This window comes from Lethenteron reissneri, chromosome 33 (assembly GCF_015708825.2).
Source record: "Lethenteron reissneri isolate LAM-NWPU_2019-01 chromosome 33, ASM1570882v1, whole genome shotgun sequence".
Taxonomy (NCBI): Eukaryota; Metazoa; Chordata; class Hyperoartia; order Petromyzontiformes; family Petromyzontidae; genus Lethenteron; species Lethenteron reissneri.
The window spans coordinates 1,261,645-1,287,644 of record NC_083811.1 but is presented as its reverse complement, the minus strand read 5'-3'; the positions used below and the strand labels follow the sequence as shown (position 1 = coordinate 1,287,644).

General features: G+C 51.7%; 1 protein-coding gene across 4 annotated transcripts in view; it reads left to right on the top strand.

The window, feature by feature from the left end:
• The first annotated feature begins 4,476 nt into the window (after window positions 1-4,476).
• LOC133350169 (homeodomain-interacting protein kinase 2-like) overlaps window positions 4,477-26,000 on the top strand; it is a 60,517-nt gene continuing 38,993 nt past the window's right edge. For 2 of the 4 annotated variants that reach the window (XM_061564226.1, XM_061564228.1), the window contains exons 1-2: window positions 17,893-17,951; window positions 22,371-23,754. In XM_061564226.1, coding sequence (XP_061420210.1) covers window positions 17,933-17,951; window positions 22,371-23,754 — 1,403 coding nt within the window. In that variant the 5' untranslated portion in view covers window positions 17,893-17,932. Of the gene's footprint in view, window positions 5,304-17,892; window positions 17,952-22,370; window positions 23,755-26,000 lie in introns of those variants that run through there. The other 2 variants (XM_061564227.1, XM_061564225.1) reach the window with 2 other exon arrangements.

Below are 26,000 nucleotides of genomic sequence, written 5' to 3'. Positions count from 1 at the left end.
AAATAACGCATGATGCGGTTGATTTTCGTCGTTTGAAAACACATGGGCATATTTGTAGACTGTAGCTGTTTAGAAAAAGGTTACGTTCCAAATCAAGATTCCAGCTATTTTAGTTTGCAACTATGCAGAGAGTGCCATTTCTGATTTCCATAAAATCGACCATGTCATTATAAATGAGTTTAATAATGAGGTTGAGTCGGGTTCGTGCTTCCCAACCTGTTTCACTCCACGTCACACTTTCGAGCCTGCTCGATCTTCGCGGCACACCAAACCAAACAATCACCCTGGCCCCGGATGGGTGGTAACACATTGTGTCGCTGTGGCATTGCGCCGTGACCAATGGAGAGGGGAGAGGGGAGGGCGGGGATGTGGGGAGTGGGGTCTGGATCGGCCACTGAATGGCATGGTGAGTTTGTCCTCGCTTGAAGCTTTCGTGACTGCAGAAATTACTATAATCATCGGTTTTTTTCAGTAAAGTCACGTATGTGGAAATAAAATAAAAATAAATAAAAATTGTATACATCTTTTTCCCCACATACGTGACTTTACCGAAAAAACCCAATGAGTATAGTGAGGTTCTTTCCTATTCATAGAATACCACGGCACACTGGTTGCGAAGCACCGGTGTGGGTGGCCGCCTGTGCCTGGCAGTTGTTATAGGCACGGGGCTGCAAGGTGTGACCACGAGATGGCAGTGCTGAGTGTCACCACTCCCCTTGTTTGCGTGGTGTGGTGGGTTATATTGTCCAGATACCCCGATTTATTTCCATGTGAAGCCAAAACACACCTTCATGGTAATGGCAACAAATTCTACTGTAGCACGACCCTTCTGAAAAATAGTCTTGAGATTGAGTGAGGCTCTCCTGGATAAATAAGTGGTATAAATAACTTGCATTCATGTCGTTGTGCACGTGCATGCTCTTGTCGATTGCATGGCAACAGCGTCAGTGATTTGCTAATAGAGGCACAGAATTCCAATATTTGGCCACAGCAGATGCACCCCCCCACACCTTCCTCCATCCTCCCACAACCTTTAATAAGCGCATCCGCACAGACTGTGCCCCTGATTGTGTTTTGTTAACCTTGAATCAATGGACGAGCGCATTTTAGGAATGTCGCGTATGGGCTTAATCAAACGCTCCTCCGCCTACTGGTCAGTGGATAAACTGCAGTGGCGTGGGAGGAGAGGGGCAATTGAGTTATTGACGCAACAAAGCACGGATACTTTATTAATGAATTAGAACCAGCAATTACGAACGCGTATGTTCTCGCAGTCGTGCTGTACGGCTATAGGATGTGTTATCAGGCTATACCCCGTGTTCGGCGCGATGTCTGATGCTTCACACCCGACTGAATTAACTTCTCCAAGAATCTCCCAGCAGAAGGAAAACGCTCCCAACAGAATTAAGTTCCTGAAGAAGCTGCCAGCACGTGAAGCGAAACGCCGGACATCATGCCAAACAACACGCGGGACAACGTGAAAAAACATCAGAGGGAAAAAAACCGGCAATGAGATTTGGCCCTCAGATATGATTTGTGAGCTCTTGAGATTTTGGCATCGGAATGTGGAATTGATATATTTTTAAAAGATTATCACCACCCAACAATTACTTGAGCATGAAGGCTGTGACTTTTTTGTAAAGAGTTATGCGCATGCGTAGCCGACAAATGGCAAGATAGTTTTATAATATGTATTTCAATAGCCTTACAGTTACATCCACTCTGGAAAACACTACTCTTTCAACTCACACCATCATCACCACCACCCAAACGGTGAGGTCACTCATTCTCCTGAGCTGCACCCAGTCTGGATTACAGCCACTCTGACAGGCACTACTACCGCCTCATATCGCACTGCACTCTTCTTTAAACCCACACCATCATCACCACCACCATCCAAATGATGGAGGGTCACACCTCAGCTGCACCCAGTGTGGGAAACCACACCTGTTTGTCTTGTCAAGAGTGCTAACATCCCAATGCGTGTGCATGTGTGTGTGTGACTGAGACTCTCTGCCCACAAGCCTAATGCATCACGCCCGACAGGGTGTCCGTTTGTCACGCACACCATTGCCATGGAGACACTCATCTTTTTTTTTACTCCCCGCTTTAGGGGAAGCGCTTTAAACATTAATAACCCCGAGCCCTTGAAGCCTGCTGCCACAGTCTGCTGGCACGGGGAGCGAGTGGGCTCCATGGGGCCTGGCACCTCGTGGGGTTAAAGCGCCGTCGGCCCCGCAGGTTTTATTTTATTATCACGGTTGCTGAGCACAGTTGGCCCAAAACGCCAAGCGGCCAGCAACACACGGCACTATTAAAGTTGAAATAGTTAACATGCCTTGAATTGAGCAAGGCTAATATTTAAAGCCTAGCAAATAGATACCAGTGCGAGGAAAGCAGAGAAGTGTTCTCGCCTGCAGTGTGATGGCTGAACACAGAATGAATGAGATAAAACAGTAACTCTGGTAGACAAGAGTCCTCAACATGGGAGGAGGAATTCATGAATGAAGTCTATGGGAACAGTACACACGGTACAAGTCCGAGGTTTGTGACAGAGGAGATACACTGAGGGAGATTGAGAGAGACTGGGAGAGTCTAATGCTGAGATGAAATTAAGTAATCGATGACTTTACCGATTATCAGTTTGAATCGGACAACGCATAACAGCTGGAGAGAAAATAATGTCACATCTGTTCCCACTTGTGCCGCCAAACAGGAGGTAATGGTCAAGGCTTGCTGATGCCATTGCATTCTAGGGGGTTTCCTGCCTTCGGGAGGCAGGATGTGGCGGCCACCAGTTATAAAAAGGGGCCCGAGTATTCAAACACAAAAAGTAACTTTATTCAGATGTCAGTCATCCCAGCTGTGGGTGATATTTAGAGACTGAGAAAGACGAACAGAAAAAAACTGGGAAATAAGGAGGCAGACTGGGATAGGTTGAGACAGGGCTTAATTTGGGAGTGAATATGTATATGTTTGAATATATTTCCACTAATATACTTCAGTTAATAGCACGCTAAGGAAATAAGCCACAGCCAAAGCGAGGGTTATGATGATGCGGCTCGTCGGTTGCAGAAATATGTTTTGGTTCCCCAACCTTGACAAATCTGGCTGATATTCGGCCCAGGGGCTGAGAGGAGTGGCAGGTTGCTTCTAAATTGGAATCTGTGGTGGGTGCCAGGAATTGATTTGGACCGAGATCTGGTGATAGTATGTTGAACTTTATTGCATTCGACTACAGTTTTGATAGAACTCGGCTGACTGAGAAATCTTCTTGGTTCTTTCGGTAAAGTCACGTAGAAGGGAAGTAATAAAATAATAAAAATAAAACATAATAAAACAATTGAGAATTGAGAAATGTTCAGGTTTGGTCTATGGAAAAAAATATGTGCCAATCATAATTATGAGTGGCTGACAAAATATTGACTGGGAGAGGCTAAACGAGAGATGGTCGGGGCAAGTGGCGGTTGCTAAAGCCGAATGGGAACGATGTAGTTCAAAGAGCTAAGAAGCAAGGTCACGCAGGATTTGAAGACAATGAAAGGCTTTGGGCGGTGGGAGCTTTGCGGTAATTCGCACAGCAAACACGGTACACCGCTTACACAATGCTCGTATCGTGGTTGACATTTGTGAGGAGGAACACAAAGTAAAACTCTGGCTCCGTGGTCTCCATAGCCGAGAGCGACCGTAGAGACACCTGGCAGGCAGCCCTATCAAGGCACCCGGTAACAACTCCACATGGCTGGCAACCGTTTCGTTGTCAGGCAAAAATGTAATAAGTTGGCTTGTCTGGTGTGGGCAATGGGGCTGGCGAAAGAGTGGGCATTTACGTAGTGGCGGGGGGGGTAAGACATTGCGAGTTTGACTGTTCCCCAGTCAAGCAGCTCAGCTCGCTGTTCATCAACCAAGCAGCAGTAGCCATTTGCTTTGTCTCGTCGGTTGTGGTAGGCGAGGGGGGCTGGGTGAGCGAGTGGTCGCTCAGTAGCACACGGGGCCATGGCAGGGGGAAAGGCATCGTGTGCGTGGCTGACGGTGCCCGTTGGAGGGAGACCCTCGCCTCATCTCTCCGTCCGAATGTTTCCATCGAGGCACCACCGCCGCCGCCGCTGCTGCCCTCACACACAGGCGTGAGGGGACGCGCGCTACCGCTCCACATTTCCCACCGCGCACACGCACGGGGGGGGGGGGCCTCACGCGCCGATTGGTGCGCGCCGCACGTGACGCGTGACGGTCACGCGCTTAATCTGCATTGGGAAATATAAACCGTGCGTCAGTCCCCCCCCCCCCTCAATCCCCCCTCTGCTCCCTCGTGTCACGTGATCCGGCGGCGCGAGGCGACCTCCTCCTCCTCTCACCCCCCCACCCCCTCTTTCCTCGTGACGCACTTCCGTCCAACGGACGTCACGGCACGGGGCATTGCGTCACCGGCGTCGCGTCGCGCCGACCAGGACGAGGCGCGACAATCGAGTGTCCGACTGTCTCGATTGAGCGCGCTCCGCTCGCCGGTAGCGATCGGCACGACGACGGTCGACTGATCGCGTCTCGCCGTCACCGAGCGAGAGAGGTGGCGGAGGAGGGGGGGCGTGGCTTCGGACAGGGGAGGGGCCTGCATCTCGCGCCCCCCCCCCCCACTCGCGACCCCGGCAGCAGCAGCAGCGAAGCAGAAGCAGCCGCGGCGGCAGCAGCAGCAGCAGCGGCGCGCCGGCCCCGCGCTCTCCCCGCCGCCCGTCCGCTCTGCGAGAGTAGCTAGACCACATTCTGGTCGTCCGCCTCTGTCTGCTGGCCAGTCGGGCAGCCAGACAGCCCGGACTGTATCGCCGACTCCGCAGCTTTAGTCGTCAGCTGGTGGGGGGCCAGCGGCGGCCTGCCTGGTTGACTGACCGGCTTGTTGACCGGCCGGTTGAGTGGCTGGGCTGGTTGACCGGCTGACCCCGGTCAACTAACTAGCAGACTGGCGGCTGGGTTGTCCAGCTGTTGACTTGGTCGGTTGACTAACTTGGCTGGCTCAGCTGGCTCTGTTCACTGCTTGAAGCCCTGCCCCCCCCCCCCCCCCCCGGGGGTTGACGCTGATCCGGCTCGTTGGCTGTGCTGGTGAACCGGTTGAGTAACCGGTGGACGAGTCTGGGTTGACCGACGACTGGGGGCGACCGGCCTTCTCCGAGTCCGAGCGAGTCGTTGTGGTGGAGGGGAGGACGCGGGCACCGCGTGGGGTCGGGGGGGCCCGGGCCCGTGGTGGAGCCTCCGGCGGGCGTCTCTACCATGCATCGCGGCCCCGGCACCACTGAAGAGCGCCCACGGATAAGGTGTGTGATGGTGGTGGTGATGGTGGTGGTGATGGTGGTGGTGTGGTGGTGGTGATGGTGGTGCTATTGTGTTGTCGTGGGGGGGGTGAGAGAGAGTCTCTTGTGCGGACAGCGGTGTGTGTCAGTGTGGTGTGCACTGTATAGGGGTGTGTTGGCAGTGTTTGTGTGTCTTTGTGTTGAATGTGGGCTTGTTGCGATGTGTATTGCGTGGCGTGTATGTTCGTGTCGTGTGTGTGGTATTCGGGTGTGTGGTATTCGGGTGTGTGTATAATTGTGTGGGTCACAGTATTACTACAGTGGGTGTGGATAGGTGCTCGCTAACAGCAGTTCTCCTTCAATCGCCTTTGCGGCTACACGGGGGCATCTTTGTCTCTGGTAGGTAGGTGTTTAATGTGTGCGTGTCTTGGCGGTGGTGTGTGTTTGTGTTCTTCTTGGGAGTGTGTGGGAGTGTTACTGTGTGTCTCTGCTGTAATGTGGCTGTGTGTGGGTTACGTACATCGCGTCGTGCTTATCGATCTGTGCCACGAACCCTGTCGACCTGGGTTCGACTCCCGGACACGCGGCTTGGCTCTGTGGATGTTGATATCACAACTTGTCGTGGGCCTCCCCAGGGGACGTGCAGACATCGGCACTAGGGAGAGACAAAGGCGGCGGCTCGTGGCGTTCACCACCACCCCGTCACCGCCGCCGCCGGCTGGAATAGCTTTTCGCTAACATCACTTTACCCATTATTCAATTTGACTAACGGGTGTGGTGTGGGATTAGGGGGGGGGTCTTTTTCTTTGTGTGTGGAAATGGGGGGGGGGGCAAGCCTCCCCCCACTTATACTGCGGAACCGATGGCGTCTTTTGTGCGGTGTTCGCCGCCTTTAATCCTCGCGGTGGTGGCGACGTGGAGACACGGGACGAGGCGTTTCAACACGGAGCCGCGTAGACGACGGCGGTGGCTGGCGGTGGTTGTTTGCGGCTCAGTTGTGCGAGCAGCAGCAGCAGCAGGGAGCATGAAGGGAGGATGACAAGAGAGAAAGGGGGTCGTCGCATGGCGTTGGCAGCCAAACAATAACCCCTCTCTTTCCTCCTCCTGCTGACTCGTCCCTGGCTCGTGGCTTCATTGTCACCATCCTTCGACGATTCGCGTCGTCGCCGCCGCGTTAGACGCAGGCGCACGGAGCGACGACCCCCCCCCCCCCCCATGCACGAACGGTCGCGGGGCTGGGTGGACTTTGACAGCGATGGTAGTCCTAGAGGAGGGAGATAGGGGAAGGAGATGGAGCAAGGAGATAGGGGAAAGAGGAGAAAAGATGGAGCGGGAGATCGGTTGAGAAGATGGGGTTGTCGTGTGCCCGGGGGGGGGGGGTGTGGGGGGTTAGAGGGAGATGAAGAACGGAGAGATGAGGGAGATGCGTGAGTAGATGGTGGACGAGAGTTGAACGAGGAAGATGCAGGGCAGGCAGCTGGGGAGGAGAGGAAAGCCGAAGAGGGAAGTGTAGATGAGGGACGTTAGAAGGAGGTGGAGAGTGGAGATATGCAGAGGATATCGACCGGCAAGGGAGAAGAGACGAGGACGGAGGTGAAGAGAAGACGGAGGAGAAACGAACGGGAGAGACATTGAGAGAGGATAGAGACGTCGTGGGGGTGGCATTGGAGGGAGAGAGAGAGAGCGAGAGATGGAGGGAGTGGGAGATATGAGGATGAGATAAAAGTGGGGGGGGAGATGGTGGAGTCGAGGTGATGGAGGGAGATGAGGCCGGCTTTGTTGCGTCTCGTACGAACGCGGCGGACTGATGAGAGCCAACTTTTGTTCCGACGCCGACATTGTTTGGTCCCAGAGCGGCGGCGGAGGCGGCGGCGATGGGATCGCGGAATAACAAACATTAATGTGGACAGCCCGGGACAAAGGGGATGAGTGTTCTCTGACATCAACGCGCAGCGGCTGACGGCTTTTCGCCCTTAAGTTGCTTCACTCCCTCAATCTCTCCATCTGATTGCTCACAAAAGCAAGCCGGCAAAACCAGCAGCTGGCCTTAATTACGAGTACACAGGTTCGAGATGCACCATCGCTGAAATAACCCCTCAAAATAGCGCACTGTTTAATCAATAAATCCACCCATCCCCTCCTCCCCACCGCCTGTTTGCCCGTGGCTGGCTAAGGTTAGGCGAGCACACGGCTGCTGTTGCATGCGGTATGACCTGCCTTTGTATAAGCGAGCAGAAATCTGGGATGAGCCTAATCTCACCCGGCCCCCTAATCACCTCCTGTCGCAGACCCCTCGTGACTTAATAGATTAATTAAAGGGCTCTGTCGTGCCGGGCCCAACTCTCGCCCACTGTTATCGGGGATGGCAACAGCAGCGCCCGGTTTTGGTGGCCGTCCAAATCCCAGCCAGGGCCATCCAAAGCCTTGTTGCTGGTCCCCCCCACGTACAAATATATTTTTTCTTTTCCCCCGGACAGAAGGATGCCTGTCATGGAACACTGTAATAATAATAAGCATGAGAGGCACGGCTTAGTCAAGCTGCCATATGCTTTAGTAATTACCCGGTAATGTGCCTTGGGCGTTTATAATAAGTCTGACGGAGGCGTACGTGGCCCACGACTTGAATTCGTGCAAAGTGAAAGGCAAGATGCCTCGCCGGCGCGTCGCAACGGCCCTCCGCGCGTCCCTTTAAAGCGTGAAAGGTAACGCTTTGGTAATTGCGGTCACGCGGAGGCTTGGTATGAGAGCCAGGTGGCACGGTCAGCCGTAAGACACGCCGTGGCCTCTCTGCAGAAATCGATACGCTCGCTCGCCCGTTCGGCCCGCACGGCAAGTGATGCCTTCGGGATAATTTTAGGGGCTGAGAAGCGAGCTTGCTTGCTTGCCTGCGTGAGCGCCGTGGTCGGCCGTCTGACCGAAGAACCGGCCGGTCAACCACCGCCTCCCCTCCCCGTGCTATTTGGCTTGAAACCCAAGCTTATTTGCTGCTGCCTTCGAAAAAAAGGTGGCCGCCCCCAGGCGGGCAAGGACTTTAATAGTGGCCCTGAAGTCATCTGTTCACGGGACGATGAATACGGTATTCAGGCAGCATCAAACAGCCGCTTTCAGTTACGAGCCGGCATTCTGGGTCTTGTCACAAGCCAGGGCTTGGATGTACGGATGAAAGCAAAATTGTGTTCGCAGGCCATGCGCCGCTGTGCCGAATGGACGCCTCTTTCCATTAGAAGGGCCATAGGTACGATGAGAAAGAATTAGGCGACCAGGCCCGAGCAGCGGCTGTCTTGTGTTACAGGGCGCACGCTTGGACAGAATGTTCGGCCGCACTTTTCAGCATTGTGAGACCCTTGGGTAGCCAGCGAGGAACCTTCTGGTGGGCACTTGATTTGAATGTTCAGCCTACTGCTCTCAGACATACCCAGGTCACTCTTGCAAATGAGACTCTCCTGGGCTTTTGAGTTCTCACCTGGTTAAACAAAGGAAACTTGAAATATACGTGGTGGGATTATTGTTGAGAAATATATGGGCTCCAGCGGTGAGGTAGCGGTTGACACACTGCACTTCCAATTCGGTGACATGAATTTGATTTCCCGCTACAGTCAAAATCAGTGGCGAGTGATACCTGAACTGGTCCTGGGCACCTCCTTTACCAACTCGCACTATCCAGAGTGGTGAAGTATGGTGACACAAAATCCCCACGTTTGTCCCGACATGGAGGCCTTCATTTCGCAGTGGATTGATCGAGGGCTGTAAACTCTGACATGTAGATTTCATCTTCCGCATGCCCTTGTCAGTCGCTTCAGTGCAGCGGCGTAGCCGCGTTACGGTCTGCTTGGGATATTTACGTTTGGGATTGGGAAAGGGATGCAGTCACCTCTGGCGTAATCTTGTAACCGTTAAACAAAATAATTACGTACAGTAGGGTCGTTATATTTGTATCCTAATTATTCTCCACTTGAGGTCTCCCGATAATTAAGGTGTTCAACTTTATTTTTAAAATACTGTAAATGGATTCACTGTCCCGTGCTCGGTGTCATTATCCAAACAAACTGGTCGTGCACCTTGACACAGCTCCTTGTGATAACTTTGGCTTTTTTGAAAACGCTTTGTAATCTATACCGAAAACAGGCGCCCTGTCCTATGACTTACAAACGCTGGGTTTTAATGCATCGCTGAGCACCCAGTATTTTAACGCTGACATTTAACCAAACGCGTTTTCGTTGTGTTTTGCAAGAGGCTTGCGCTCGCGTACCGACGCTCGTTTCGCACAAACTGCTTGGAAACGGCGGCTGAATACCGCTATTGTGGAGCGAAATCAAAGGCGCCGCTTGTGTTGGAGCGGAGGTGGTGGGGGGGCTCTCTTTTTCTTGTGCTTAAAAGGGAGCACATCTCAAACCGAGCCCCGAGTTTATCAACATCAACCACTGTCGGGCCCGGTTTAGGTTAACTCCGGTACGGGGCGCTGTATTCCATTAAAGGGCTCATTTAGCGTAGCGTAAAAAATGTTTGCAGCGGGGCAGCATACGCCACAGATCTCTGTATTGAGCTTGGGATTTGGCGAACCCTGTGAGAGGGGTTTTAGATGGGATTTGGGAGCAGCTGAAAATTTGCGTGCTGTGTCAGCACCTCGGTTAAGCTGCCGCTTGCGAGAGGGCCTTAATTAGTTCGCAAGGCTGGTTTTATTCGTGCATTTTTCCTCTGCTCCTCTGAATTTAGAACTCACGCCCGTTTAATCTGGCTGACTGCTGCTGATCTGTCTACTCCTCTGTAAAGTAATGTGTCATTTGCGCCATCTCCACTCATTATTGGCTTTGTAATTTTAGTCGAGCTGCGAAAGATTTTCATGCGTAAAAAAATACAAATCGAATTTGTAATGTCCTCGATTATATGAAGAGCGTGTAAAACGTATAGGAATTTGATGTGCAAAGAGCAAAGGTAGGTGTGCAGATGCCTCCACAATTAGTGAACGGTGATCGTTAATCACGCGCCAGGCTGAGTAATGCTCTCGGCAGAATTCCATTCGGCTCAGGTGCTTGGCAGGCCCCTTCCACCGCGATGAGTATGTGCACGTGTGTCTCGGCTTCGATGTCGTATGACGCCAATGTTGCTGTGCACTCGATGCATTTTCCAGTTCCGTTGCGTGGTGATTGCGTTAACTCCACGTGTATATTACACACGACTTATCTCGTGTGCACATTCGGGTGGTTTTCTAAGGGATTGCTTGAATTTCTGTTTTGTTATTTCTCCGCTCCCTTCTACCAGAGCGATAGGAATATCGCTATCGGACCTTTTGGATGCAGAGTGCACAACGTTAATACAGGTCGCGGGCCCAGTGGTTGGCGCGCTGCGCTGTGTATCTGGCGACCTGGGTTCGAATTCCAGCCAATGCTAACAGCAGTTGTGAGTGGTATCTCGAACCAGTTCTGCCCCTGTTGACCCTCCTTTGCCAATACCGTGTACATCCTCGAGCCAGTGATGGATATTCCACATTCATATGGTGGGGGCAAGTCTATCCATAGGACAAAGACAGTTGACTTCTCCACAAAGTGGTGTCTATTTTACGGATCCCAGAGGGATGATGGGCTGAGTTGAGCCACAGCCTTCATTGCAATTTGCAACCATTCAATTTCAGGTTGCAATACAGTATTAATGCATATGTATTCGTTTTGTGTTGTGTGTCGTAAGCCATCATGTGGCGGCGCTGACGAGGACCCTAAATCTCTCTGTAGATCTGAGAGATGTGGGGGCAGTGCGAGTGTGTGTGTGTGCGTGCGCGCTCAGTGGATATGAAAGTGCGCGTGAGTGTTTGCAGTGCGGTTGAGCGCTGGTGCGTTCATGCCTCTCGCTAAAAGGGAAGTGCCTTGGTAGCTGCAGTCGTCACGCTGATTGCTTGTCGTCACGGTAATTGCCGGTCGTCACCCCTGCGTTTTCGCCAAAAATGTTGAGGAATTATCTGAGTATTTTTGAGGGATGGCAAGTCACGTGCCGGTTGCCGACTCGCTCGTAGCTTGCTCACGTGCATCTCTGGGCAAGGGCGAAAAAAATGCATTCCGAAGAGTTTAGGCTTTTTATTTATCATGCCATCTGTTCTTACATTTCACGGAGTTTATCCCGACAGCATCTCACATCTGACATTTGAGCTTCTGCGCTCCAGCGTTTGACCTTATTGTTCTGGTCGCTGTGGCCTCCTGCTGCGTGCCAAGTCCGAGTATGGAGGAGTCGCATTCAGCGGCGGGGACAGGGCCGACTTGGGAGGAAGCGTCGAAATTCCTAAGATAATGCCCTACACGGTTTGCATTTTGTAATGGTTACAAAGTGGACAAGCGATGCGTTAAAAGTCACGCAAGAATAAACGGAACAGGAATCGAGCGGCGTTTCGCGAGCGGCCGCTGAGCGTACGTGGAACAACGGGACGTATGTGCGCACATCCAGTGACAAAATTAGACGTGAGAACGTTGGGAATTTTTTTGGCTTAAGAAAAAGACCATTCACAGAATCTGGCTCGAACCCTGGTTGAATCATGCTACGGTTCCTTCGCCCCTTTCAAAGTCCAAAGGAACATACATTTCTCTCTTCACCGCCATAAATGCTGGTTCCCATACGATGCGCGAGTGCGTTGACCGTAGAGAGAGTCGGAGCCACTGCTGTGCACGTGACGGCCTGTTCCGCCTCTCGAGGCATCGCATCAAGGGTACTCTGGGAGGGTTTTGTAATAAATATAAAAAAACACTATCGCTCAGTTTCAAAGAAATACCGCAATGCTACGTTTGTGCGTAATGTGAATAGATGGGTCCAATCTATAAAAACAATGAGGCCTATTAAACCGGCCATGACAATAACGCATGACGTATTTTTGGAAACGCCGAACGTGATGTCAAGCATCTGCGGTTGCGCGTGTTAAATTGCGCCGATCTCCACATGATTCACGGTGTAAAAGCAAAAGGACTATCTACCGAGCGCAACGCAAGAAATCGCACACAATCAGGAAATAATGTGTTAAGTGACCGCGCGTATGAGCGTGGAAACACTTTGGCGGTACTGTAATGGTTCCAATTTAGTTTTGTGTTTTTATCCCACGCTATTGTGACATTCCTCTAAGAGGTTCTTTGTTTGCAAAAAAAAGATGTGCATTTTTTTTGCAATAAGGACGCCGCGCGAGACAAGGCAGCCACAGATGTTACACATCGCGCACAAATTCCACTTTAAAGCACCGCCTCGTCGTTTTCGTGAGCGCCAGAGGAAGCACGGAGAGAGAAAAAACAACTACGTGCTTTTTTTCGCCGCCTATCCGAGATGTGCTCGTTGGATGAAGAAGCGCACAAGACGACAAAACTGCCAGAAAGTTTTTGAGTCGGCCGGGCCGCTTTGGCTCGCGTTTGGGCAGGCAAGCGGTATTCGCCGGGACGGGAGGTTGGGGGTGGGCGGGGAGGAGGGGGGGTGCCGGTGGATGGGTCCGTTTCACTCGCTGCTGGGCGAACTGTAATAGGCATGCACGCAGCGCAAAGCACGCACAGCGTGTTCCCAAACAGCGCCTGGCCCTTGCGTTCACCTCCCCCCTGTTATGAGAACACTAAGCGCGCCGGTCGGCGCAACGCTTTACCTTACCCGGTTATGGTTATTTATTGGCTTTCGCGGCGTCTGTAGCCAGCTTGGCAGCTTTACCGTCCCTCCGTTAGAAAACCATTCAGAGTTGAAAGCCGTTGGGTGACAGTTTTTTTGTGTTTTTTTTTCAGGCCTTTGTAATTGGTGTTCAGAACAGACTTTAAAGAGCCGCAATATAGGTTTTATTCTGGAAAAATGGGCATGCGACGGAGACGGTTTGGCAGTGTATTATCACTCTTTTTTGTGTGCCGTTGCTTACAGGAATTCCATCTTTTCAAGGTCGTGGCCTGTTTTTTTTTAATAAAAAATCTTCATCAAACGCAATAACCAGGGCGTAATGAATGCCGGACGGTAATGGCCCCAATTGAAAGGGATTTTAACCCAAAGCGCGGGACGGTGTGGCGGTCGGCGCCCCAATGCTGCATAATAATTGGGCGACGTGATCAAATTAACGCAAAGTTTGCAGACGTACAGTCGCATAATCGTTCGTTTGTTGTTCACGAAACTACGCTGGGGGCATTTTTACCATGCAGCTCTGCACGAAAGATTTATTGATGTTTGCCTTTGTGCGTGATCACATGCAAGCCAGTTTTTTTTGGGTTGCTCATATCTCCTGCAGTCAATTTTTCAACTGGAATTTCACAATGGTGCTGATTTTGCAGACTGCAATCGCGTGAGAATTTTTTGCCCGATCTGCAGCTTGAGATACTGGGCACTAAAGATCATTTGCCTCGAACGTAGCAGCAGCCGCAGCTGCCCTCCTCTACTCTTCGATTAACTGCAGGCGATATATTTTGTTGTTGTTGCCGAAGATTATATGGCCAGAATGGTTCGATTACCCTTTATCTACGGTGCCTAAGTCTGTCCCTCGCCATAATTTTTATCAGCCTGCCTGAGCCTCTCATTTAGTTGACTTGCCGCTAGTCAACACCGCACGGTGCTCGTACAGTCAATACGTGTTTGGCTCCGGCCGTTAAATCTTTGTTTCGAGATTAGTGCAGCCTGCCTGTTGTTTCCTTGATTCTTGGTGGAATTAACAAATGCCGCACACCAAAAAAAAAATCGGGCTCTAATTTCATCTCGGGCGACACAAGAAATGTGAGCGGTGTGGTTGGCGGCGCATTGATATCTTCACTAACTAACTGTACCACACTACGATGCAGCATGTTTCCCGCATTGCTCCGTAAAGGGCAGATTTGTTCCGTGGTAACAATACTTTTTCAAATACGCTCCCGAAACCCATTCCTGCGTTTGTCGGAGCAGCGTAGAATCTGCCCTAGAGACAAAGACATCACGTTCAATAATTAAATTAGTATGCTGCACAAGAGGGGAAAAAAAAAATCTACTTGGCCTCTGTTGCACGAAAACGCATTCGCAGGCCTCGGGTTCGCTCGCTCAGGAATTGTTTTCTCAGGCCGTTGGAAGTTGCTGATTTTATCTTTTGTTCGGCAGAATGCTGGTTGCGATGATGAAAATGCCGTGCTTTCGTCATGCTCGGCCTGTGTGTTGCAGCTGCACGTCTCCCAACAGAACCCTCATTCACCCGACGATTGCAGCATCCCCTTCGTGTTTGCTCCTCCGTGAGGCCTCTAGCTCAGCGCGGCTCCCTGCATAAACCTCGGTATTTGTGTGGCCTTTGGAGCGTGGGTGCGGAACCCTTTCCTGACTGGAGAGTTGAAAAAAAAGGAAATAATTCCATCCATTCTCAATCCACCAATGGATGAAGGCCTTGCCGACACCATGTTGGTTATGGAGGTTTTTTTATTTGACAATACTTCGCACTGGTCAGTGCGGGTCGGTGAAGAGGAGGTATGGCGATAACTTTGTTGAGACATCACTCGCCACTGATGTTAGCCATTGCCAAATAGAACTTTCAAATACCTTTGGTGGGACCATACTAACACACACACACCTCTCGGTTGCTTCCGTCACTGCAAGAGGCCCGTGCAGTGACGGAAGTGATTGGGCACGCTAAAATTAGAAACGCGGTGTTGTTGCCAGGCAGAAAATATTCCCCTCTTGTATCCGATTAGTGCGCCTATGTCGCTGTTACTGACAGATAAATAACCACGGCGGGCGGCTTCAAAGTGATAGGCCTGTGAAGAAGCCGTGGACCCTGTGCAATGACTGCAGGCTCCCCACCCCTGCTTTGGAGACACTGCTGTGTGTGTGAAAGAGTTGGCACAGTGGTGAACACAGGTGGTGCATCTGCCAGTCATATCAGTCCGTTAACCCATACCACCTGGGTCTATCACACGACCTGCCAGCGAAACCCTTCAATGTTTCACGTGAAGGCCTCAAAGTGCACCTAGCTTGGCACAAGCGCTGTGGTGACGTCACCACAGCGAATGGTGGCGGTTTTTATTGAAAGTTACGAGCAATGGTGCATAGTTCACCCACTGAGATGTGGACCCAGTGATTTTCATTGGAATCCCAGCGTCGGCTGGACCTGTCTTGGGCAATAGGGAGACAAAGGTGGCCAGGCACAGTGCTGGCTACAACTTTTCCACGTGCACAGTGCCGGTCTTGGTAGGTGCTTGCGAAGTGACATTCCTCCAACAGTCTTAACAGTCCACGAGGGGCATTTGCCTTTGTGCAAGTGTGTTGGGAAAATTACTCTGTTCAGTTGAATATATTTCAATTTACCCTAAAGGGAACAGCTTAGTTTGTTGATTCGCATTGCTTAGGGAACAATGGATTTATTACATTTTAGGTGAAGGCTTATAAATCCTCTGGCATAGGAAAGGAGGCATCAAGTAAGCTCGTATTTAAGTGCATGAGGTAATTGTTTCAGCGCTTTTGTTGCGAGAAACCATATTAACGATGTAATTGGCATTCTGCTGTTGCGTATTGTTAACCGCATACTGATAAACACGTCCTGAATTTAATTAAAATCATTAGGTTCTGCATTGCTGCAAGAGAATGTAAAAGTCTCGTTCCTGGGTTTGTCGGAGGAGTTTTGCGCTTCAAGCCAAAAACAAACAATTAACCGTTTGGTGTTTTCGTGCTGGGGTCCGCCGTGATTAATTTGGCCTATTAAATAATCATTTATTATCAGTGTTATAAGCACAAGTAGCGTCTCTCGGCACGGGAAAGAAACGAAGGAAAATATGCGGCGGCTGCGCAATTGGGCCGAGCGCGTGCACGCACGACATCTCATAAACATCCTATCCGGGCTGGAATTCTTTAAGTGCCACGTAACCTCTCTGCGGGATTGTTACTCATGCAGAGAAGGAGGTCAGATGGCATTCCCAAGAAAGGGAGGAGAAGGAGGCTTTTTTTGGGTTTCATGCCGAGTTCATCCAAAAGTGCTGATTCATTTGTTGGTGATAAACTGGGAACAGTGGTGGTTGGCTGGGCAGTGGAGGACCTAATTTGCTCACGTTGACTGATGGCAGGCACGCGGTTTGCAACATTTTTTTGCCTTCTTGTTGTGGCTTTTTTGTGAAGGTGTGCAGGTGGGTAGGACAGCGGGGCCGCGTGTGCGTTGGTACGCGTGTGTGTCTGTGTCCCCGTGGAACAGCATGCTTAGACGTGCTGTACCGCCACGCATTACACAAGCCATTTAAATTCACCCAAACACTCGATCCGAAGCACGTGCAACTGCGCAGAGAGAGAATCCTTAATGCAGAAGCCAGGTGAGGTCATGTTTAAACAGCACAGCTCTTACGAGGTGGACCTGGGTCCCTGGGCTTGAGTACAACCTTCAACATTGGGTGGCGAGACCATATCACCCTGAATGTGCCCTATCTCATCACGTCATGAAAGCTAAGCAGGGATTTGAGTCTGGTTAGTAGGGATACTTTTCTGGCAATGTCAGGTATTGGAGGCTTGAGCTGTGAGGTGTCCATGAGATGTCAGTACACCAACGGATTATTGTAACCATCTGTGCAAGGTTTTAAGTGCAACCCCACCATACCCATATGCTTTCATTCTGGGTGCTCTGCTTTTCTTCCACTGTATGCCACTCTTTTCTGCAATTGGCCAAACATGTCACTGCCACAGGACCCTCTTGAAAACATAAATTTCAGACTCGCTGAGGATTTGATGGATAAAGGGCATTGTTGTAATTATTGTAATGTATAAGACAGGATTAAGTTACTAGTGTTCTTGAGCAAAGAGGCTTACAAGTACAGTACGTGGATTTATGCTTCATTTAATCCCCAATGTTACAATAGACACACTACCTCTGCAAGGTCTTAACGATAGCGGCGGCCGGCTGAATGCGCCACTGTGAAAGCAGAACGCGTTGGGTTTTTTGGGTTTTCGCGAGCAATGTGCGATGGGGTTGACGTCGATGTTTTCCTTGCAATTACGCACGGACGTATTGAGGACATGTCCACGGCGCAGCGAGGGCGTTCTCTCTCTGGCGTGCGTGCGCGGGCGAATATTCCCATTGTCTCTATTTGCATGTTTCTGGCAGGGAAGGGCGGACATGACAACCTTGATGAATCGCGCACACAAACGCGTTGTGGGAAACTGACGCACAGGGCTTCCACTCTGACCGTGCGCGGAGAGAGAGACGCGCGTGAAAAATAATATTACCGCTAACTACACCAGGAAGGAGTTTTTTTTCGTGGAACTTCGGAGTCTTTTCAAATTGGATTCCGATTATTCACGTGGTTGCCAGTGAGTAAGAACTTGACATAACTGCGATGTCGCTTCTGATGCTGCCACTGGCACGAATCGAAGGTTGTGTAGAGAGAGACGGCATGTCAAGCGCTCCGAATTTTCTATGTTTTGATTTAGGAGCAGCTTAAGTACTGGAGCACAAATGAACATTTTGTGTGCGTGGCAGTGGTGGCGGTGGCGGGTAGCGGTGGCAGTGATGGACGGCGCCATCGTGTTGTTGTGCCTGAGACGCGTTTAATCAAATTTTATTTCCTTCCCTTAGGGTGCGGGCCGGTAATTACTAATTAGCTATGCAGCGCCCGTGGCAGAGCACAAAAAAAAGCGCTGATGGAATTAATTGATTTCTTTCTTTTTATTGTGCAGGGAAGGCAGTTCTTCATGCTTTGTTGAGGAAGACAACAGGGAAGTGTCAGCACTGACTGATGATAATCAACCCTGCCGGTTTGTAGTGCAATTTGCAGAAAATTATTTGTATCAGCGGTTTGATTAATTTTATCACACCTGCTCGTTAAAGCTACCCAGATTACGCTAATATATTTGCGGGAGACTGGGCAATATCAAGCGCCACCAATGTTGGTGTGAGGTGGCCTCGTGGCTTAGAGGTCAGGGTGCTGAGCCGGCACCGCTGAGGCCACGAGTTCGAATCCCGGCGAGAATAGCCTGTAATTAAATGTGGGGTTACAAGTGCAGTGGGTTAACAGTCTCAGCCCGATCGCCAAAGACTGCTCATACAAACCCATCATGCTTAATTTGGTTTGTCACTTAATTTGTCTGAATGCCAACTCCCAGAATTAAATATCAGTTTGAACATTACCCTAATGGCAGAGCGGGTTGGAAATTGCTGCCCTGTACTGTGTCACGTGGAAGGATTTCAGAGGTATTTTGTGATATCTACTTCCGTGGGCTATTCTGAGTTCAGAACGAATTCTCACGCGATGTCGACAGCACAATTGGTGCTGTATACTAAAGGTGCATCCCGACAATTGCCTGTTAACACCTCTGTCGATGGACGGGCCTGCACTGAAGGGTATTTGGCCTACTCGTCGTGGACCCTGGCCAGATGTCTTCGGAAGAGGTGGCAGCACCCACATTTTGACTCCCCACAATCGACCCATTTAAACTTCTGGGGTAAAATGACAACCGTGGAAAAAAATACCCCTCCGCTGTTTGCGTGCCGGATTATTTAGCAGGCCGGCCAAACAGAACGGGCAACTCTTCCTCCTCCTCGTTGTCGTTTAATCGCGTAGAGACCGCCGCCGCTGCCGCGTAGTTTGTCTGCCGCTGAGTTCAAGCAGGGTTGGTAAGTGGGAGGAGAGGCGCACGGCTTAGCCATGCTCCAGTAAAGACAGCCTGCAGCTGATCAAAGTGCGGAGGGGGCCTGGGATTCGCATTCCAGAAATGAGGGCTTAAAACATCAACCATAGTTAACGTTTTTTGCCTGCCGCACCCCTTCAGCTCCCCCCCCCCCCAACCTCTAACCACCCCCCGCCCCCTTCCAGTTTGTTTTGTATCGCATGCCCCGAGTTCAAGCCATGGGAGGAGATGGCTCCGTATTGAGCGTTTAGACAAGTTAATGTTCATGAAAAAGAAAATCTCTCATACGCTCGCAAAACAAACATCACATCTGTTGAAGAAGAAGAATAGGGACAAGGCGAAACTCTTCATAACACAAGCTCCACATGACTGGACTCCAGTTAAGAAATGGAAAAAAAATGGATTATCCGGAATGTAGTTTTTACGAAGGCCCAGCAGCAAAAGCGTTCCGGTATGATCACACCAGAGTGGAATGACTCGAGTTCGATTCTCGGCCTCGTTTAGCAGCAGCAGCAGTAAATGATATCTGAACCAATCCTGGGTTCCACTTCCCCCGTCCTTTCACCAACCTCCACTGACGAAGCGCAATAAAGTATGGCCAGTCAAACTCCCACGACCATCACGTTGTGGAGATGTCTATCCAGCAGTTGTTTCACGACAATGGTCCGTAAAGTTTTGGTTGTGCAGGAATGGTTTTGGGGAGGTGATGATGATTCCTGTTGGGTTTGCTAACTTTCTCCAATTAGGGGATTTTACCGGTTTCTCTTGTGCCGTTTGCGAAACAAGTGTGAATATAAGCAGATCCCAAAATGACCCTGGTACTTCACATGATGTCACCTTCCACCAACCTGAGCTGGCCAGCCCGCTGAAGTACTCTCAAACGGCCCCCACATCACGGCGAGGCCTTCATCCAACAGCGGATTGTAAATCAATCGGTTAATTAAGTGTTTCACTGCGTCCTCTTTTTCCGCCCGCCTCGCTCGCTCCCTGCCCCCCAGCCCGTTCTCTCGCCTGCAGAGAGTGAGCTCCCCCCCCCATGCCTCCGCAGACCAGGCCGTGGAAAGCGTGGGGAGTTGTACGGAAATGGGATTAGCTTCGCCGTTGCCATGGGAACCGGTGACGGGGGCCCAGCAGGTGCCGAGGTGCGCTGGGCGGAGGCGGGGGTGGGTGGCCACAGCCGGACCCGTCCCGTTGGCCCTCGCCATGAGCAAACAAAAACCTCCTCGCCGAAGCCAGCGGAGCGGCACAAGAGGCAGGGGCGCGTGGAGCGTTTCCCTCGCGACTTAATTTCGTTTTTGACGGGGGCTAAACATTTTTTACAGCCCTGGATGAAGGCCTCCGTCAGTGTTGAGCATTTTCTTGATGGGGTACAGTTAACATTGTTTGCAAATTGTGAGCAATCTGGTATGTGAGGGTGTCAGCGTATCCTTAAGCATAACACTCATTTGTGGCCCTTTTGTCAGTCAGCTGCTGGATGGAGACCTCGTGCCACTTTGGCAGTGGGGGGTGTATTTGACCAGACTGCACCAAGTTGGGCATTGTGCATTGGTGAAGGACCGGGAGCTGGCGGGAGACCCAGGATTGGTTCGGATTTCAGTCCCCACCGATGTTATCTGTGACCAGGAAGCGAACCCAGGTTCGCAGTGTCATGTACCAAGCAAGCACTGTGCCAACACCCAGCCCCCCTCAGTAAATCCATTTGTCTGCTCGAAGCAGAATCTTTTACGTTATTAACCGGTGTCTCTTTTCTTAAAGGAATGTTATTAAAATAATAGTGCTGTATTTTAATCCACGAAGCCTCGCTCACTAAGTCTCATGACCCTTTTCAGGGTTTTGCGTGTCGGATTAATGAGCAAGTGTATTGTGTGTGGGATTACACTAAGAAAACGAATGCATGAGGAAATGGCACTCAGATGGGTTCACCAACACCCCACGTGCTGTCTTGCCATCTCCTGCCAATCTCAGCCCAGCGGGTTTTGGATAAAAAAAAAATTAATGCGGAATTTAAAAAAACCCTTCCCTGCAAAGCGCCGGGCCAAATTAGCGCCATGCTCTTGCGTGGCTAAGGCAGTAATGGGAATTCCACATTCCTCTTTCAGGTGCAATTTAATCCATTGTCTTCTCAACAAAGTAACACTCATCACGGTATCTTGATACCTCAATGAAATGATCGTGTGATAATTTGGATCATTGTTGCTTACGTGGTTACGAGGAAGTGTCCGTGTTCCTTAAAGCCGGGAGACAATAGCTGGGAGCCCAGGGAGCCCCCCCCCCTCTCCCGTGAGATGCAGCGGCGATCCTCCCACTACGAAAACAAAGTTGGGGGCGGGTAGTGGGAGTAGAGGGAGAGGAAGAAATGAATTTGTCTTTTAATTTCCTGCGCCAGGCCGAGGCTGCTATCCCCTGCGGTTCACGTCTCCGCACAGCTCGGCTCCATTAGCGGCGTCCTCCGAGGACAGCGGGCGGACGCGGAGACCCAGTGGCGGCGTGGTCCCATTCCGAGTTTACGCTGCACCTGGTTAATTCATTCGCGGCCGATTAGAAATCGGCTTGGTGTGTTTTTCTTTATACGATAGCGAGCAGTACACCCCCCAACACCCACCCCTACACGGGGGTAATGTTGCAAGCATTCCTGGAATTGTTTGTCACGTCCGTTCACAGCTGGCCCATTTATTTTCGTGCTGCATTATTCATTGTTATTGCTCTGGTAAAATCGCTGTATAACGAAATTTGGAAACAATTGTGAATTATTTCTTTCTTTTTTTTCAGCATCCAACCAACTCAAATGTGCCGGGCGCATTCTAATGAGTTACACGCGATGCCGTAAGAACTCCTAAGCCTAATTCTGCCGTACAATTCCTGACGCCGACGACCTTCAATTTGAAAGCGTAGCAAGGCATTGCATTAACGTCCGCGGAGAGGACGGATACAGCAATTGCTCGCTTGCCGTTGTCCATCAGTCTGTTTAATCTCCGTCTAATTGGAATTGGAATCTGGGCTCCCTGCGGCTGCTTGCCCTCCTCCTCGTCCTCATCCTCCGTATCTCCTCCCCTCTCCCCTTTATTCTGGCTGCAGCCGCGTGGCCGCGTTCGTGCCCGTGCTCGCGATTGCGTGCGCGCTTATTCTTGTCGACAAGCTTTGCTCGGTGGTCAGACAGCTGTCTCTAACCACAAACCTCGTGCTAAGCGGAACCTGTGAAGGCGGTGGGGGGGTTGGGAGCACTGCCCTGCAGTGATTTCCTCTCAACAACGCCGCTTCGATTTTTCCCTGCTTTAGGGTGCCACAGTAATTTTAACTTACGTCTCTGACGTGCCACTTTCATGCTTTTAGTTTCTTCCCACAGGGAGCGACCACTTTGCTCCTTTCAGCGTGTTCCACGCGTACGTGTGTGTCTGTGTGCACTTGCTCGAACAGTATAAGCCCATTAGAGCTTCCGCATTGTGTTTCACAAGAAGCTTGCTGGGGCTGCACAGATGATGAAGACGTACCACTTACATATTCTTCGTTTGTTTCCATCGTGCCCGTCCCCTCTCCACTCCGCCGCAGGTATGGCCTCTCAGATGCAAGTCTTCTCTCCACCTCAGCCTCAATCCAGTGCCTTCTGCAGTGTGAAGAAGCTGAAACTGGAACCCAGCAGCTGCGTCTACCATGACGGAAAGACCTCTGCCTACTCGCATCAGCACAGCCAGCGCAGCCGACAGCACCACCACCACCACCACCACTTGCACCAGCAGAGCCACAGCAACGCTCATCACCGCAGCAGCCGGCACAGTGCGAAGGCCTACGCCGCCCCTGCCGCCGCTTCTTCCGCCGCGGTCGCCGCCACCGCCGCTGTTGGCAGCCACGCCGCTTACGAGCAGAGCCTGATCTTCCCGGGCTGCGTCGCGACTTCCGCGGCCACCGCCGCCGTTGTCGGCGCTAGCGGCGGGGCAGCCGGGACAGCGGCCGGCGCCGGGGGCGGCGCCAGCGGCGGCGCTAGCGGCGGCGGCGGCATCGCCCGGCGAACAACATTGAACCTGCTCGACACGTACCAGCGATGCGTCCTCAAGCGCAGGAGTAGCGAGGGGGTCGACGGCGAGCCGGGCAACGACGGCGGCGGCGGCGGCAACGGCGGCGCCGGTGGCGGCGCCGGCAACAACACAGCCGGCGGCAACGCGACGACCACCGCCGCCAACGCGAGCAACGACGCGGGCAGCGTGCAGATCGTGGAGGAGCTGCCGCCCACTGCCGCCGTGGCGGCGGCCGCCCCCATGCTTGTGGGGAGCAACGTGACGATGGCGCCCACCACGAACGCCGCGGCCGTCGCCGCCGGCGGCGGCACCACCAACGCCAAGGCCAACAACCACGGCGGGTCGTCGTCGGGCGGCGACGGGGACTACCAGCTGGTGCAGCACGAGGTGCTGCGCTCCATGACCAACAGCTACGAGGTGCTGGAGTTCCTGGGGCGCGGCACATTCGGGCAGGTGGTGAAGTGCTGGAAGCGCGGCACGAGCGAGGTGGTCGCCGTCAAAATCCTTAAGAGCCACCCGTCTTACGCGCGCCAGGGCCAGGTGGAGGTGGGCATCCTGGCGCGGCTCAGCTCGGAGAACGCCGACGAGCACAACTTTGTGCGCGCGCACGAGTGCTTCCAGCACCGCGGCCACACCTGCCTCGTCTTTGAGATGCTGGAGCAGAACCTCTACGACTTCCTCAAGCGGAACAAATTCCGGCCGCTTGCGCTTGGCCACGTGCGGCCCGTGCTGCAGCAGGTGGCGACGGCGCTCGCCAAGCTCAAGAGCCTGGGGCTCATCCACGCCGACCTGAAGCCCGAGAACATCATGCTGGTGGACCCGACGCGCCAGCCGTTCCGCGTGAAGGTCATCGACTTTGGGTCGGCGAGCCACGTGTCCAAGGCCGTGTGCTCCACCTACCTGCAGTCGCGCTACTACAGGTGCGTCAGTGGGCGTGTGCGTGTGCTCGGTGTCTGGTTATCGTGTACAGGGTTGCGTACGTTCCAACAGACTCCTGGTCATCGTTACCTAGCTGACGGACTAGGGCGCTCTATCAAATGCAAATCATCGTCATATTATTAATGAGTGGGCTTTTGGCGACACGTGTTGTGTTAACGAGTGGCGCGAAGCGAGAACGGGGCGAGCCGGTGCTCCAGACACGTAACTTGCAGGGTCCTTTTAAGGCAGGTTACGTCGGGAATATAATAACTCTGTCCCAGTGGTTTTGTATCTGTCTGCGGCATGCGACGACTCCCCCAAAAGGGTGTTCTTAGCCAATCCTGTAATGTAACCCTGGCCATGTTGATGTCGGTCAGACTCAAAGGTATCAAATAAAAAAAAAGTGCGTCAAAGCCGATGCGGCAAAACGTGGGAATTCATTCACATTAACGGGGGAACCGGCGTGAACGTGCGTTGATGATGTCTTTGTTGGTTACGGGAGCGTCGTTTACAGAGTCGTGTTTAACTGGGAAGGGTGGGTTGTTTTTGTCGAGACTTTATTTTACAGTCATTTACAATGGACTGTTGATGACACATTGGGTCTCTCGGTGCAGTGAAAGTCCCTTCTATCGTTACCACACTCAAAATGCCATCGTTTGCTTCTCTCGGGGCAATGTCACTTCCTGGTATTGCTCCATTTCAAGTTCTTAAATTCACCATTTGGTTTCTTGTTCCTTAGTCGGTATTATGAGAGTGGTGGCACCAAAACATGCAGTACAACAGCATAGCATCAATTTTAACACTGATATATGCAACAACATAATGATCGTATCAATTATGGACCCAGGAAAGCCTGACCGAGTCTCAAGACTCTCCTTCCTGGCTACCTCACAGCCAAATACCTACAACACCTGGCAAGCCGCTTACGGTCGTAAATCCGAAGACTAACCAGGCTCGAATAATCCTTCGCTTCCAAGATCTGACAAGATCGGGCCTACTCAGGGTGATTTGATCGCAGGCAAAAGGTTACCAATCGAATTACATTTTTAAAAAAGACTTGCCCAGCTAAAGTTTAATCTCACGTTCAAAGTTTTCGGCACACGCTTTGGGTCCGTAAACAGGCGGCGGTTACAACCCCGGCCATCGTGTGAGCGCGAGCGCGGAGCAGGCAGCCAAAAAAGCATGGAGAAGCGCGGCAGGCTAAGCCGGGGCCCGGCTCTCCAGCAGTTTTTCCCCCGCCCCCAAATTGGGGCTTATCTGGGGTTAATTTGGTTTCGCCTGCGCTTGGGAGGAATGCCAAACATTCTCTCTCAAAGGTCTAATGAGCGAACGGCCGAGCGGCCTAGGAGTTTAGGGGGGGGTGGGGGGGCGCTCTGTTTTGTTGGCCGCCCTCTGAAAATGAAAGCAAGAATGGGGGCCTCGGCGCATGCACAAAGTCACGCCGCTGAAAGCCTCGCGACGGCGAGGAACAGTGCGCCCGCTGTGTTACCCCGAGCGCGTCGCGGCAAGAGGTCTGTCTGTTCGGTCGTATGCTGGGAGGGGGAGGAAAAAAACCCCCGTTTAAAAAGGAGACCCATTAAATGTAACTTTCCACCAAACTTAAGAATATACAAAGCATTTACAACTGAAATCTTAGCTTTCACACAAGCCTCGCCGTCCATGGGGCTTGTCCAACTTCATATAAGCGGGCACTTTGTCCAAACGGTTTTGGGAAGAAAGGGGCCTGGAACGTCCAGGAGTCGCCGGCGCTTGCTCGCCCGCCCGCCGATATCTCTGAAAAGGAAATGAGTGATGTGACCTTCAGTCGGCGCCGTGTTGGAGGATTCCTCGTGTCTTTGCTCGGGCTCTGTCCGCCACGGTAGTTCGTCTGTAACTTTCTTTTTTTCCCCCCCAAGGCCCTCTGGAGGGAGTATTTTGAACGTTTTATAAACAATTTAAATAATATGGGCGTGACGATTCCCTTCCCCCGCCCTCGCCACCACTCTCTCCCGCCGTACCATCCAATGAATCGTCGTGACGATTTAGGGTCACTTCGATTTAAGAATCGTGAAAATAAATATTTTTAACACTGGTGATGGTGGCTGGATGTGTCACGTAACTCTATTACTTTCAGCGCATACAAACTGAAGTTCTATAAACTATGGTGGTCGTGTGGTGATATTTTTGTGGAGGAAGTAAACATTGATGGGGTTTTGGAGACTTTACGAAATTGAGGATTTGCCCAGAACCTTAATGTGGGTGGCAAGAG